General features: G+C 52.1%; 5 protein-coding genes across 5 annotated transcripts; 3 read left to right on the top strand and 2 right to left on the bottom strand.

Annotated features, from left to right (window-relative positions):
- Positions 1-491: 491 nt before the first annotated feature.
- On the bottom strand, positions 492-2,111 carry GGS23DRAFT_348607 (uncharacterized protein). Its single transcript, XM_051513114.1, has 2 exons — positions 2,024-2,111; positions 492-1,816 (listed from the first exon to the last, which is right to left on the bottom strand). The coding sequence occupies exon 2, from the start codon at positions 1,791-1,793 to the stop codon at positions 564-566; it is 1,230 nt and encodes a 409-aa protein (XP_051367716.1). The 5' UTR covers positions 1,794-1,816; positions 2,024-2,111; the 3' UTR covers positions 492-563.
- Positions 2,112-3,080: 969 nt separating this feature from the next.
- GGS23DRAFT_348463 (MFS general substrate transporter) lies at positions 3,081-5,779 on the top strand. Its single transcript, XM_051513113.1, has 2 exons — positions 3,081-4,200; positions 4,280-5,779. Exons 1-2 carry the CDS (start codon positions 3,366-3,368, stop codon positions 5,446-5,448), a joined length of 2,004 nt encoding a protein of 667 aa, XP_051367715.1. The 5' UTR covers positions 3,081-3,365; the 3' UTR covers positions 5,449-5,779.
- A 149-nt stretch (positions 5,780-5,928) lies between these two features.
- Positions 5,929-7,009, top strand: GGS23DRAFT_616781 (DUF757-domain-containing protein; the record flags this gene model as incomplete). Its single annotated transcript, XM_051520806.1, has 3 exons — positions 5,929-6,003; positions 6,071-6,446; positions 6,505-7,009. The coding sequence occupies 3 exons, from the start codon at positions 5,929-5,931 to the stop codon at positions 6,600-6,602; spliced, it is 549 nt and encodes a 182-aa protein (XP_051367714.1). The 3' UTR covers positions 6,603-7,009.
- GGS23DRAFT_348347 (P-loop containing nucleoside triphosphate hydrolase protein) lies at positions 6,869-11,713 on the top strand. Its single transcript, XM_051513112.1, has 3 exons — positions 6,869-7,826; positions 7,875-8,535; positions 8,590-11,713. Exons 1-3 carry the CDS (start codon positions 7,357-7,359, stop codon positions 11,605-11,607), a joined length of 4,149 nt encoding a protein of 1,382 aa, XP_051367713.1. The 5' UTR covers positions 6,869-7,356; the 3' UTR covers positions 11,608-11,713.
- A 69-nt stretch (positions 11,714-11,782) lies between these two features.
- GGS23DRAFT_616775 (glycoside hydrolase family 61 protein) lies at positions 11,783-13,237 on the bottom strand. The gene is made up of 5 exons (XM_051520805.1): positions 12,903-13,237; positions 12,270-12,829; positions 12,136-12,185; positions 12,047-12,081; positions 11,783-11,988 (listed from the first exon to the last, which is right to left on the bottom strand). Exons 1-5 carry the CDS (start codon positions 13,004-13,006, stop codon positions 11,958-11,960), a joined length of 780 nt encoding a protein of 259 aa, XP_051367712.1. The 5' UTR covers positions 13,007-13,237; the 3' UTR covers positions 11,783-11,957.
- Positions 13,238-13,663: the final 426 nt, after the last annotated feature.

Below are 13,663 nucleotides of genomic sequence, written 5' to 3'. Positions count from 1 at the left end.
GGTCTGACGCGATCCAATTTCAATTAACGAAAGGAAAGCGCGACTTGGCCCAAGCTTCCATCTTCAAGTTGACACCGCGGCAACACGCGTTAGGAGAACAGTGCACCTCGATACGACCCAGGTGCGTACATGTACATGCTGGTACCTTGAGAGGTAGGAGATACCTGTCTATGTAAGTATCTAACATACCTCTACCAGGCAGGTAAGTACCTATAGTAGCCAGCCAATCAGGTACGTATACGTATCTCAGGGTATCTCAGGGTACCTCAGGGTACCTTAGGTACCTCCTCTGCCGTCACTCATTCTACGACCATAAACATCGCGGCGTCGAGCCGCCGTCGGGTGGTTATACCGATGGACATTCAGACACCCATCCGGTTAGAGAGGACCATTCGGTTGGAGAGGAAATGCTACTTCTAAATCTAAATCCAGACTCCCTCCTCTCTACAGCAAACTTGATATGTCAGACAGGTTTAGAGGATATGCGCTTTATCATTACCAGTACTTATCTCTTGTCTAGCCTCGAGGTTTCACCGCGATTCCATTCCTCCACTACCTATAGCTTAGATGCGATAGTCCTTATCGGCTAAAGGGGGCGCAGGCTTCCGGCCGGCAAGGTCATCAGGCTTCAGTATCCGCCGCCTCCCGTCGGCCACGATCTCATTCCTCCGGTCAGGCATCACGCACTCGACGGCGATGCGGGCGTTGAAGTCGAACGTTGCCATCAGGACCCACGCATTGATGCCAGCCATCTCGATCCGAAACTGGTACGGATGAACCCATCGCGCCATATCGGGGAAAGGCTTCGGCGCTGAATCTACTGGCGACCCGTCGAGCGTCTTCCGGCATATATCCTCGAGCAATTCCTTGACAGCGGCGAAACACCTCTCGCCAGACGTGGCCTCGCCGAGTGCCATCGGACTGCAGTATCCATCGTAGTACTTCACTTGGGACACGTCAAAATCCCCATTCCGCAGAAACTCTAAGAGACGCAGGCGGATTCGCTCCAGGCGCTTTTCGAGCAACCCGTGTTTTCCATCCGGGCCGGGCAACGGGTCTCGACGAGGGTCGTATATGGTTAATGCTCGGAGGCGATCGTACGTATTTTCCAGTTTGGCCTCGGCGTACCAAGCGGCCAGAACGTAGTCTTTTCCCCATTCATCTTCCACCCAAAGCGGCCAAACCACCCAAGGGGTCTCCTTGAGATCTGCGTAGAACCTGAACGTCGTCTGTGTCGTCTTGTCTAGGTAGGCAGGGCGCGCCATCTCCTCGTACATGGCCTGCCGGTTCTTCTCATCGATGCTCCAAAGTGCGGGTCCGTTGGGAGGTGCCACTCGGACAATAGATTTAACCATGTCGGGGAGACACCTCCAGACGTGCTCCGTTGCAATATCCATAGCGCATAGGTTGATCGGGGCATCGCGGGCAAGTTGGAGGGTGTTGAGTCCCAGCATGGATCGGTAGCTTCGATCGATGAAGCTTGGATAGGGAACATCCCTCCTACGCCTCTTATTTTCGGGTACATGCTCATAAGTTCCGTCGTTCAAAGTCCAGCCAGGGCCTAGTCGCAGCTGGTAGTCATCGGCAGACTCTACCAGCCTAGCGCCTCTCGATGAATGTGTGCTGTCGGGGGCAGCATTTTCACCTTCTGGCTCCGGCGACGTGAGGTCAATCACGTCTCGGTCGTTCGTGAGGTCAATCACGTCTTGGGCGTTCGTGGGCTTGCGTTTTCGTAAATTTCCACGTTTGGATTTATTACCCAGAGTCGGATTTCGAACAGAGGTAATTGCCATGGCTTTCGATTTCTTCCCAGGATCTAAGAGGGGATTAATCGGAGAATTCTCCCATCGCACTTTATCTACCCATCCATGCTTGTCGCTTTCCTGGGGGATCGCCATCTCGTCTTACTAGAGTCGCTAGGTCGAAAACAAACGAGTGCCAATGCTTGTATGGGTAGATAGATAACATTGTTCGGATTTGAAAGGTTCGCTATGAAAGGCGCTGGTTCGTAGGGTTTGTTAACCTTTTGAATACGTCCCTATGCTCACGCAAGCTCGTTGGACCAAGCTTCCATTCCTAAGTCAATAGGGTAGAATTCCGAGCCAGTCCGAATTCGGAAGAGAACCGGCTTTATTCTTCTTTACTCGCGGTATTGATTCTTTGTTTCATGTGACGGTTGCAGGCGAGACCTGAGCTTGGGTTGCTTGGGACTGCTTCTATAGACTAACGAACTAAAGTAAGAAAAACGATGCGGAGAAGAATATTGGGAGATTGCCAGAGGTTGGGTGAAACGTAGGGGTTAGAAAAGCCTGTTAGAATCTGCCTTGCTTCCTGGCTGTCACAGTATTGGTTATTTATGTAATCAGTAAATCCGCATCTACTGCTGAATCCAAATCTGACAATAAAATTTTCAAGTAGGTCGACCAACGATTCATTTTGCCCTAGGTATGATAATAATCGCGTGTGTGTATCGTCTGGCTGTTGGCTCTGATCATGAAGTATTGCTGGTTGTGCAAGACCAGACAGGCACCAAGTGGACACAACCGGACCAGGGAAGAGATGTAGCTGATCAGGATCCCAGTAAATAGCATACCAGAATCAATTGATCTCTAGACACGAGCCATCAACTAGCGGTAGATCTCCGACGGCGGGACTATGAGAGAGAGCACTTAGGATTGGGAACATGATAATAATACCTACTACTGACTTAGATGGGCATCCGACCTTTTTGCCATGCTCTGTGCCGAACAACGCTTTCCAACGACCAAAATCACCAACTGAATTGAAAGCTAGGGCCCTTAACGAAAGCTATGATGAACACATTGATGCAGGGTGATGTTCCGCCGTGGGCGATGAGGTACTTCAGAAGGCAAGCCGCACCATCTTGGTTCGTTGGTTCTGCTAACGTCGCAACACTACTAGTGGCGGCGGTAGAGGGCTCCTCTTCGGGTAACAGGCCGTAAAATCGGCACACGAGAAGTTGATTTGCGGTAATTTAGGTTGGAAAGAATCTCAGGGTGCGAAATCAATTGATTGCTGATCACGATCGGTACTACTTAGGTCGGAAGTAGGCCGGAGTTAATCAGGCCTACGACCCTATTGTTTGCTCAGTCTCCTGGCAGAAGAAAAATATCCACATGCCAGGCGCGGAAATAACCGGGAATATCTATGACTGCGCCAGATCTTTCCTCACCGGTTAGACTACTCTGAAGGAAGTGTCTATTTTTCAATGCAAATCATCGATGTAATATTAGGGCTATGACGAATAGGTAAGTATAAGGGTTATTCTCGTACTTACGCGTTCACTTATAAGGGTTCACCTACCCAAAATTTTTTTTTCGTTTCGGGGTTTCCCTGATGTAGCTATGCGACTCTGTAACATGGGAACTTCATGTGAGATATCCGGGGCGGAGTCCGTTCCTCAGGTTAAGGATGCCTCGTTATTCGGCCTCGATTCGTTCCAAGACGGCCCTAATCGTGTTGTAGAAACCGATTCCCCAAGAGTTATGATTGAGGAAACGCTGACCCATAATACATCTTTTCTAGACGCCAATACTCCCATAACATACCTCTACCTGACCTTTGACACCGCGTTAGCACGCCCGAACCTGAGTAATGGGGCCTTGGGCTACGATGGCCTGCCAGCATGCCCGGACCTTTCGCAATATGTGGATCCATTGGCCTGGCCTGCAATACGCAAAGGGATCATGGTAACCATCTCCTGCGTTGCTACCGGCTTTACGGCGTATGCTGCGGGCGCGTACTCTCAGTGTGCAGACTTGATTGCCGCAGATGTTGGGAGCACCCACGAAGGCGCTCTTGTCGGCGTCACCACCTTTTGCCTTGGTTTCGCCATCGCACCCATGGTTCTCGCTCCCCTCTCGGAGGTCTATGGGCGCTATCCGATCTTTGCCGTCGCCGGGCTCATCTTCGTCGTCTCCCAGGCTGTATGCGGTGTCGTGACCAATTTGGCCGGGATGCTGATCGCCCGATTCTTCACGGGGGTCGGCGGCAGCGTATTCAGCACCATGGTTGGCGGGGTTATCGCTGATATGTACGGTAAGGAGGACCGCAACACGCCTATGGCCCTTTTCAGCGGCGCCGTCCTCGTCGGGACGGGCCTCGGCCCTCTCACGGCCGGGGTGATGGTCGAGAGGTGGAGTGAGGGTCAGAGGTGGAAATGGGTTTTCTGGCACCAAGGTGCGTTTTCCTTCTTTCTCAAATCTGCTCAAGTCCTGTCGAGAGATGCGACAATCGAAATCGCTGATTCTTTGTCTAGTTATCATGGACTTCGTCTTGATGATCGCCGTCGCTGCATTCTTCAAGGAGAGTCGAGGCCCAGTGCTCTTGTCGAGGAAAGCGAAGGCTCTAAACGGGTGGTATCATGAATTGGAGGAGAGGGGTGTATTCGGAGTCTCGTTCGGAGGACGGGATGACGATCCCGGCGTCGTCGTATCGGGGCCAGAAGGATGCGTCCTGGAAGCCGAGAAGCGAGTACAGGCACGCATAGCGCGAGGCCGCTCTACACCGGGAGAGGGCGTTCAGCTGCAGCGAATTAGATGGGTGGTGAAGGCAGACGAGCAGCGGGCATCAATTACTACGATGATAAAAGTCTCGTTGTTTAGACCGTTCGAACTTCTATTCACAGAGCCGATCGTCTTCTTCTTCTCGCTGTGGGTATCCTTTGCTTGGGCCATCCTCTACCTCACATTCGGGTCCATCCCGCTCGTATTTCAACGACAGTATGAATTCGGCATCGAGCAATCCGGCTACGTCTTCACTGCTATGATAATAGGCTCTATACTTGCAACCACCGTGGGGATATATCAAGAGGGGCTGCTCCAGCATCCTAGTTGGCAGTCGAGATCCGATGGCTCGGATTCCGATGGTTCAGGGAGTAGTTCCGGAACGACCGGGGCCCGGACGCTCTGGGAGTCCTTACGGCGAAGATTTCCCGCCGAGTCGCCCGAATCGCGGCTATACTTTACCTGTTTTACCTCGGTCCTGCTCCCGGCTGGCCTGTACCTATTCGGCTTCGCCTCACAACCGTCTATCCATTGGATGGTTCCTGCCCTGGCAATATTTCTTGCCAGCATTGGCATCTTTTACATTTACCTAGCCACGTTCAACTACCTCGCCGATACCTACCAGACGTACGCATCTTCTGCACTGGCGGCGCAATCCTTCTGTCGTAACGTTCTTGGCGGGGCGTTTCCGCTCGTGACGGGACCGCTTATCCGGAATTTGGGGGAGAACGCGATGGGCGGGTTGCTTGGGGCTATCGCCACGGCCCTAACGGTCGTGCCCTGGGTGCTGGTGCTATTTGGGGACAAGATTCGGCGGAGGAGTGCATTTGCGATCGTGAGTGTCTTGAAACGAGGTAACAATCCCGTTGGCCCCGTTGCTAACCACAAGACAGGCGTTAGAGCACAAGAGGGGGGTATCTAACGTACAGGTGAGCACGCGAATATGAGACCCTGTAACGAAACAAGCGCTGCTCAGAATGGTATGCCCTTGACCGAGTACTCGACGGGTTGAATTGCCTTAGGTTAGGTGCCTATCCGATAGAGAGCGACGAGAAGCAATGGAAGTTCGTGGGCTTCTTTTAGAATATATGTTTTTAGCAGTTTCTTTTTTATATAGGAGGTATACTTTCAATTTCTTTACCTAGGTACAAGGTACCCAAGGTAGGAACATTAGGTAGGTACCTCCCGTCCTATGTGGCTCATATATCCCCATATAACCTCAGGTACCTCGGTACCTCCCAGAAACATGATGACGACAGGTTTTTTATGTCCCCGATCCAACCCCACTTACTCCTGAGTAAGGTGCATCGGGAGCTACAATCCTCCACCCAATTTGTCTTCATCTGCCTCTTCTACCAGCGTCTACCCCTCGTCCTCCATCACAACCACCACATGCGCCGCCATGGAGGAAATCATGAAAATGTCTGCGCCTGTTCCTGCTCAGTTTGACGCCGAGAATGCGAGCAACCTGGAGGATGTAAGACAACCTGAGCTGGCCACCCTTGGCAGACCTGCCTGCGCGATAGCCTGCTGATCCGTAATAGATCGAGAAGCAGTTCGCAGTCAAAGGTCAGTGGTGCTCCCGGGACCCAAACCTGCTAACGCTGACCCCTGCTGTCTCTGGCTTGCGCGTAGCTGTACAACATCTCGAGACGTACTGGTCCATTCTTAAGAAGGTCAAGGGATCCTCGTTACGTCTGACCAAGATGGACGACGAAATCTACGAGCATCTCAAGGCCGAGTTCCCCGAATTCGATCCCGCCGCTACGATTGACGAGAATGAGTTGAAAAGTAAGACGGGCAAGGAGCGGTGGCGCAAGTTTATGATGGCATACGACAAAAGGGTGGACGACTATAACTTCGGCACCATGCTGCGGACGAGCCCCAAAGTAGAGTACGAGCAGGACACGACCATCTTTGGTACCGATACCCCTCATTTAAACATTAGGGTTTTACGCGCTAATGTTTACTATCGTAGTTCCCAGGATGCAGTTCTATGCCGTCGAGATAGCAAGAAACAGGGCCGGTCTCAACGATTGGATCTACGAGAAGGCCAGAGCAGCGGCCAAGGCTTGAGAAGGCGGCAAAGCCACATGCCACCGACACGGAACTTGACCTACTTCGTTGAACAGACATATCCAGAATGATTTGGACTGCAAAGGGTGCTGCCGCCTTCACAAAAACCTCTCGCGAGCAGATGTCCACACATCCACGATTACACGAGCAGGCTATTTAAAAGTCTTTGTGAGGTACTTTGCTGCATAACGTCTCTGTGAAGTGTACGGCGAATCATTGCTACTCACAGGGTTGAATCTCTTTGGGGGGTTATTCTTGATTACTGGAATGGGCAGCAGTCGAACCTTGCGGGAAAAAAAGTCATTGGTACGCAATGATTCCCGCGTGTTTACATACGACACATTCCTTCACTATAAGGCCAGGGAATCATGTTCAGGTATGATCATAGGCACGTGGCCGCCCAGTACCATCAATCTGAAGTTCGAGTAAATGCCCTCGTTACCCGCCAGAGGAAGGGGATCTTGCCGAATTGAGCTCTTTGTGCCTTATTTAAGCCTCATTGACCCCGTGGTATTGATGTCTATTGCCAGTACACTATGGCTGCATTCATAAGGACCAGAGGACAAAGGACGTCGCCACCAAGAAAACAATTCTCACCCAAGCGGGAGCCTGTTGATAGAAATGTTCGTCGTTGGGGAAAAATCGATAGTCCGCTGGCAATCCCAAATAAACGAAGTTGGCTTCCGCTATACGAAAAGACGATGTCATATCCTTGAGTCTGGCGATAGCGAGACTAACAAGCTAGAGCCTCATTATGTCTCGTTCGCATTCGAAAACCAGCCACGTTCGCACCGGAAGCAAATCGGAGGACGATATATCATCGCGCCAGCTACCGTCCCTCAAACATGTCTTCGCTTTTACAACACGGCGTCATTTCGGTCCTCTAGCAGCGGGCCTGGTAGCAGCGCTGTTTTCCGGCGCCCTCAAGACCTCCTTGGCCATTCTCATGGGTAGAATATTTGCTGTAATTTCCAACTTTGGAGCAGGGCGTCTGGCTGGGCCAGAAACCGTTGCCCAAGTCTCGTACTGGTGTGTTGTGTTGGTCTCGGTCGGTGGACTAGGATGGCTTGTCAATTTTGCCTTCATGTTCTGCTGGATTGTCTTCAGCGAAATCCAGGCAAGAGACATTCGCATAAAGCTATTTAAGGCGCTCCTGGATAAGGATATGGGCTGGTTCGACTGTCAAGTCGATGGGGTCGCCAGCCTACTAGTAAGGATGCAGACGTACGCACTACTCCCTCGGGCTAACCGCCAATTCTAATATCGCGATAGGCAGACTCGAGAACTTCAGATGGCGTCTTCCATAGTGCTCGGCTCGCTTTCTGAAGAGATTGCTACGTTGATCGCCAATCTAGCCGTTGCATTCTACGGCTCGTGGAAGCTCACGCTCGTGCTCATGGCTACCGTGCCTCTGGCCACCATTGTTCTTCGCCTACTGACACGCAATCTGAAATCAGCTATGCAGGCGCAGAAACAGGCGCTCGGCCGAGCGTCGAAGTACGCGATATCGGCCATAACCGCGATAGATCTCGTAAAGGTCTTCGATGGTGTCGACAACGAAACACTGCAATATCTTCGAGCAATTCGACAATCCATGCGTAGATATCTCATCCAAGCCAGGGCCAATGCATACCAAATAGGGTTCACCAGGTTCTGGATCGACAGCATGTTTGTGATAGGGTTCTACTACGGTGCCTACCTTGTCGACGACGGACTAAGCCCGGGCAATATCATAACCACCTTTTACGCCACCCTCGCCGCCCTCCAGGCCATCCAGTCATCTGTGCCGATGTATACGTCGCTGGTTAGGGGCATGTCCGCGGGGCAGGCACTATATTTCATCGCCCACGATCTCGAAAACGGGCGCAGAGTTCTGCAAATGATGGGAGGTCACCGCCCGCGGGGGCGTCCTGGCGATATCGAAATTAGCGATGTAAGGGTCACAGACACGAGTTGTTTTATCACTCACTAACGCGTGAACCTCAAGGTCAGTTTCGCATACCCGTCCAACCCATCCACGATCGTGCTAAGGAACTCCTCATTCTTCTTTGGTGCTGGAAAGCTGTATTTCGTTATCGGACGAAGCGGATCTGGAAAGAGCACGCTCGGAAATCTATTGGTGAAATTTTACAAGCCCCTGAGCGGCAGTATCCTAGTCGGCGGGCACTCACTCGAGACGCTTGACGTTGACTGGGTAAGGAGCAACGTCACGTTGGTCCAACAGACGAGTGTACTCTTCAACGATACCTTTATGGAAAACATAGCGATGGGTAGGAAGAGTCGCGATGATGTTTCCAGGGCTGACATCATGGCTGCGTGCGAGACGGCCCTGCTCCAATCCACGATAGCTTCACTTCCCAACGGACTTGATACATATGTGGGGGCAGGTGGCCATAACCTCAGCGGTGGGCAAAAACAGCGACTGGCCCTCGCAAGAGCAAGATTGCGTGACCCTCCCATTCTTATCCTCGACGAAATCACCAGCGGGTTGGATCCAGTGAGCCGAAATCTGATCATGGATGCGATCAGACAGTGGCGGCAGGGCAAGACAACAATTATCATTACTCACGAAGTAGCGCAGATCAAGGATGACGATTTCGTTTACGTGATGGACGATGCTCGGGTTGTGCAGCAAGGCTTCAGAAAAGACCTCCAGCGTCGGAAAGGGGGCATGTTCTCCTCATTAGCCTCCCTAGGGAAGGATGATCGAAAAGGTGAATTGCATGCTGAGAGCAGCGCCCCCATCAACTTTGCTCAGCCTTGGGACAATGTCGATTATCCTCGACTTGACCGTTTTCAGCGCCTTGACCGACGGCATGACAGCCGGTATCTATTAAGTGCTTCTCTAACTAGGGTTTCGAATATGATGACCCTGCAGTTTCTCGGCAGGCAGTATTGGGACCATGAAGATAAGTCAGATGGGGCTCCTCAGAATGGCCCCTTGCTAGCCATCTCATCCGCCAGAAGCCGGGTCTCGACGTCGGAGGTCGGTCATCAACTATTTCACGGTAACTCTACTTGGAAGCTTCTTCGAGACCGAGGAAATATGGTGCAGGATAGCCGGACTGGCTCCTCCCAAAAAGAGAGGCAATTACAGATGAACACTGTGCCTGCGGGAGACCACCAGCCACATGAGAAGATGGAGCCTGGGTCTAAAACGGAAAAGACACCACTGTGGATGATATACAAGACTGTCTGGCCAGTGCTCACTTGGAGAGAGAAGTTATACGTCGCAATAGGGCTTCTCATGTGCATCGTCGCTGCGGGGACCGTTCCGGCCTTCTCTGTCGTCTTTGCAAACCTTCTTTCAGTGTTGTATGAGGATGGCGATCGGAAGGCTGCCGGTCTGAAGTGGGCGCTGTACCTACTAGTAATTGCTTCGATGGGAGCAGTGTCGAATTTTTTCAGCCTCTATTTGATGCAATTGGTGGGACAATCTTGGATCAACGCTCTACGGATGCAAGCACTCGACAGAGTCCTACGGCAGCCGAAGGTATGGTTTGATAATCCGACGCACTCTGCTAACCGTATCAACGAGTGTCTCGATCGAAATGCCGAGGAGATGCGGAATATAATTGGACGATTCGCGCCTCTGCTGTTGGTTATCGTTGTCATGATCGTTGGCTCCATCACATGGGCATTGGCCATCTCATGGCGGCTCACGGTCGTGACCCTCAGCAGCTCCCCACTACTTATACTGGCGACAAAAGCGTATAGCTATGTGTCTCACATGTGGGAGCTTCGGTACAACAACGCTTCCGAGGATACGAACGCTCATGTTACTGAGACTTTCGTCAACATACGTGTTGTCCGCGCCTTGGCACTAGAACGCTTCTTCTCTGAAAGGCATGGGGGATTCGCCCGTAGGACCTTCGGAATTGGTGTCAGAAAGGCCTTTTGGACGGCTACCCTATTCGCTTGCTGGCAGTCTATGCTCTGGTTTATGATGGCTCTCACTTTCTGGTATGCGACTAAACTCGCTACGCAAGGGGGGATAACGGTGCAGGCTATCCTACAAGTTGTGAATCTACTTGTCATCGGTCTGACAACAGCATCAAATACGCTGAACTCCATACCCAGCCTCACTGCCGCCCAGGCTGCCGCCACACAGCTACTATACTATACGACTTTGGCACCGTGTATCTCCTTAGAATCAAAGGGGAAAATCAAGCCCCCGACGCCTTTTCCGATCAGAATGCAAGGCCTATCATTTACCTATCCGTCGAAACACCAACCTACACTTCGAAATCTCACCCTACGCTTCGATGCTGGCACATCTACCGCCATCGTCGGCCCCTCTGGATGCGGTAAAAGTACTATCGCATCTATTATCCTAGGTCTGTACGAGCCAGACTCTTCCGACAGTACTTCAATGGATAGAAACAACCGTCGACAGCTTACTTTTGCTTCCACTCCCACCGAAGCGGTAGATATCAGGAGCCTTCGAACCCACTTTGGTTACGTCCCCCAAGCAGCTTTCCTCTTCCCCGCCTCTCTCGCGGCAAATATTTTCTACGGCCTGGGAAAGGATTCGCCACTTCGGACTCTAGATAACCTTGAGAGAGCAGCTAGAGAGGCGGGGATCCATGAATTCATTCACGGTTTAGCGGCTGGCTACGACACAGTCGTGGGTGACGGTGGACAGGCGCTCAGCGGCGGACAGGCGCAGAGAGTCTGTATTGCCAGAGCTTTAGCCAGACGCCCGAGTGCTCTAATTCTTGACGAGCCTACCAGTGCGCTAGATACAGAGAGCGCCGAGGCCGTCAGGCACACGATAGAAACCTTGATGCGGCCTGCCGAGGCTAGTGTCTACCCCAGCATGGCACGAGAGGGGATGTCTGTTATCGTGGTCACTCACAGCGAGGATATGATGCATATGATGGACCGTATTGCTGTAGTTGACGAAGGGCGAGTGGTCGAAGTTGGGTCATATGATGAATTGCTTGCTAGGAAAGGCAAGTTTACGGCGCTCGTGAACGGCGGCGTGTGGATGGATGGAGATTGAGTGAAGACGCAGCGACAGGGGAAGTTGTGAAGATAGGTAGAGCGGCCCAGAGCGGCCCAGAGAATACCGTCTAATATTCCTCACACCAAATACGCCTGCTTGGCACCGGCACGACACGACACGACCTCACCGCGCTCGCGTAAGCCCACCTACCGGAGACGAACTGGCCCCCGGATATTTAGGTGACGGCCGGAAGTTCCCCCACTAGCCTCATGAGTCAAGAATTTAGGTGTCATGGTTTGTTGGTAGGCATGCTCATGTCAGATGGGCAATACTGCCGTTGTTGGTTTATATTAAGAGGTACGTTCCCGGAATACTTCGTCCCCTAAACTATCGTTTCCACCGGCACCTCAGCACTGGTGACAATATTTGTTTACGAATCTGTCAAATCTGTATTAACATTGTTCGTCTCTCAAGGCGCGGGAGTTACCCCACTCACCCATCCCACACTGGCGGGCCTGCAATCGTGTAGTTCTATGTCTCGCATTAGCATTCGCCTCGACAGAACTAGCTAGTTAGGTGTCTCACTATTATCGTCTTCATTTCATCGGCGTAAATGTCGATTCTCAGTGATGGGTCTGTCGTTGTTAGCAGGCTTTATAGCGCGACAACGGGGATTGGAAGAAGGGGGGATGCAGGGCTCGCGCGTGGGAGTAGCCTACCGTCCTCCTTATAAGACCCTGGGAACTTCGCATAGTACTCAGACGGCGGCACGGCCGTGCCGTTACCAGTGATATTCAGGTGTGCGCATTCGGGGTAGAACTGTGGCTTATTTTCAATGTGGATGCTCAGTATCTCGTGTCTTATTATGTATAGGCCTGGCTTAATCGTGGCGGGGATCGTGACAGGCCATAGATCTGGGGAGCCATCCCAGTTCTGAAACTTCTTCTGATACCAGATGCCTTCCACGAGATTCCCCTCCAGAAGGCCGGCTTCCCATATCTTGAAGAAGTTCAAGTCGTTCACGTCGATGTCCTCGCAAGACACCCCGCAGTCTGCAAGCCACACAGTCATAGGCCCGACTGGGTGGAGCCAGTACCAATAGACAGCCGTGATGTTGTCCCCGGCGGTGATAGGGATGTACGATGGTGGCGCCGTACCCGGGTTATTGCACGCGAGGCCGGTGTCGTTCACGAAGAAGATTGGGTCTATGGTCGCCCATATGCGCTGGACCATCCACGGCTGGCCTTCTTGCGCCTCCAAAGGTTGGTCCGGGTCGTATCTATTCTGCATTCAGCGATACGCTCTTCTTAGCGATGCGGCTTAGCCATCGCAAGCCGATGACATGACCTTACCCCCTATACCATGTGTCGCCGACGGTATAGTTCGCAAGACCGCCGTGGGCGGCGGCAGAACCGACCAGCAACAGCAACGCTGCCAAGAGAACTGAACCTGTCATCGTGCGATAAGCGTTAGCGATGTCTGAAACAGTATCATCTGGGGTCGTCAAAACGGAAGAGCGAAAAGAATACGCACGGCAATTCCCGACTGCCAAGAGCCTGGGAGGCCCTCCATTTCTATGTACTTGTTCGCACCATGTTGCGAGTAGGGTCAGACTCGAGACGAGACCTTAGAAACTCGGACAGGTCAGCTGTGCAACCTGTTGGCCACGAGCGGCAATTCGGAATGTCGAGCAAGCGGACTGATACGACCCTGCCTGTTCGGCTATTTACAGCATGTCCCAGTTAAGATGCTCCGTCCTCGCAACCGAGGATAGGAACTTTGGAATTAGCCATATTCAATAGAGGAAACGTGAACATTGCACTGTGGATATTCCTCTCACACAACACATTACTTACTGCGTCGTCTACGAGAAACTTATTGCTACTATCGATCATGCAAGGGTGGCGAGGACGTGATGGTAGAGTGCGGATAGGGGTACAACGATCGTGTCGTGATAAGGAGTCGAGGACCCCGATGGTAAGTAGGATTTGCGTCCTCCACCCGCTATACGAATAGTATGCCGCCTGGCTCAGACGCCATATACCGCCACTCTCGCAAAGAATGGCATTCGGAGGGGACGGGAGGCTATTCGATATTCCTCTCAGGAATCGGA

The sequence above is a fragment of the Durotheca rogersii genome, assembly GCF_024521655.1.
Source record: "Durotheca rogersii strain YMJ 92031201 chromosome Unknown GGS23scaffold_39, whole genome shotgun sequence".
Lineage (NCBI taxonomy): Eukaryota > Fungi > Ascomycota > Sordariomycetes > Xylariales > Xylariaceae > Durotheca > Durotheca rogersii.
This window is presented reverse-complemented; position numbering and strand designations above follow the sequence as displayed.

Coding starts and splice junctions, on each gene's coding strand:
- GGS23DRAFT_348607 (XM_051513114.1), bottom strand. CDS start 1,793: ATGGCAATTACCTCTGTTCGAAATCCGACTCTGGGTAATAAATCCAAA.
- GGS23DRAFT_616775 (XM_051520805.1), bottom strand. CDS start 13,006: ATGACAGGTTCAGTTCTCTTGGCAGCGTTGCTGTTGCTGGTCGGTTCT. Junction 12,830..12,902: donor GGCGACACATGGTATAGGGG/GTAAGGTCATGT, acceptor AATGCAGAATAG/ATACGACCCGGACCAACCTT. Junction 11,989..12,046: donor GGCCCGCCAGTGTGGGATGG/GTGAGTGGGGTA, acceptor CAGATTTGACAG/ATTCGTAAACAAATATTGTC.
- GGS23DRAFT_348463 (XM_051513113.1), top strand. CDS start 3,366: ATGCGACTCTGTAACATGGGAACTTCATGTGAGATATCCGGGGCGGAG. Junction 4,201..4,279: donor ATGGGTTTTCTGGCACCAAG/GTGCGTTTTCCT, acceptor TTCTTTGTCTAG/TTATCATGGACTTCGTCTTG.
- GGS23DRAFT_348347 (XM_051513112.1), top strand. CDS start 7,357: ATGTCTCGTTCGCATTCGAAAACCAGCCACGTTCGCACCGGAAGCAAA. Junction 7,827..7,874: donor CTACTAGTAAGGATGCAGAC/GTACGCACTACT, acceptor ATATCGCGATAG/GCAGACTCGAGAACTTCAGA. Junction 8,536..8,589: donor GCGATATCGAAATTAGCGAT/GTAAGGGTCACA, acceptor GTGAACCTCAAG/GTCAGTTTCGCATACCCGTC.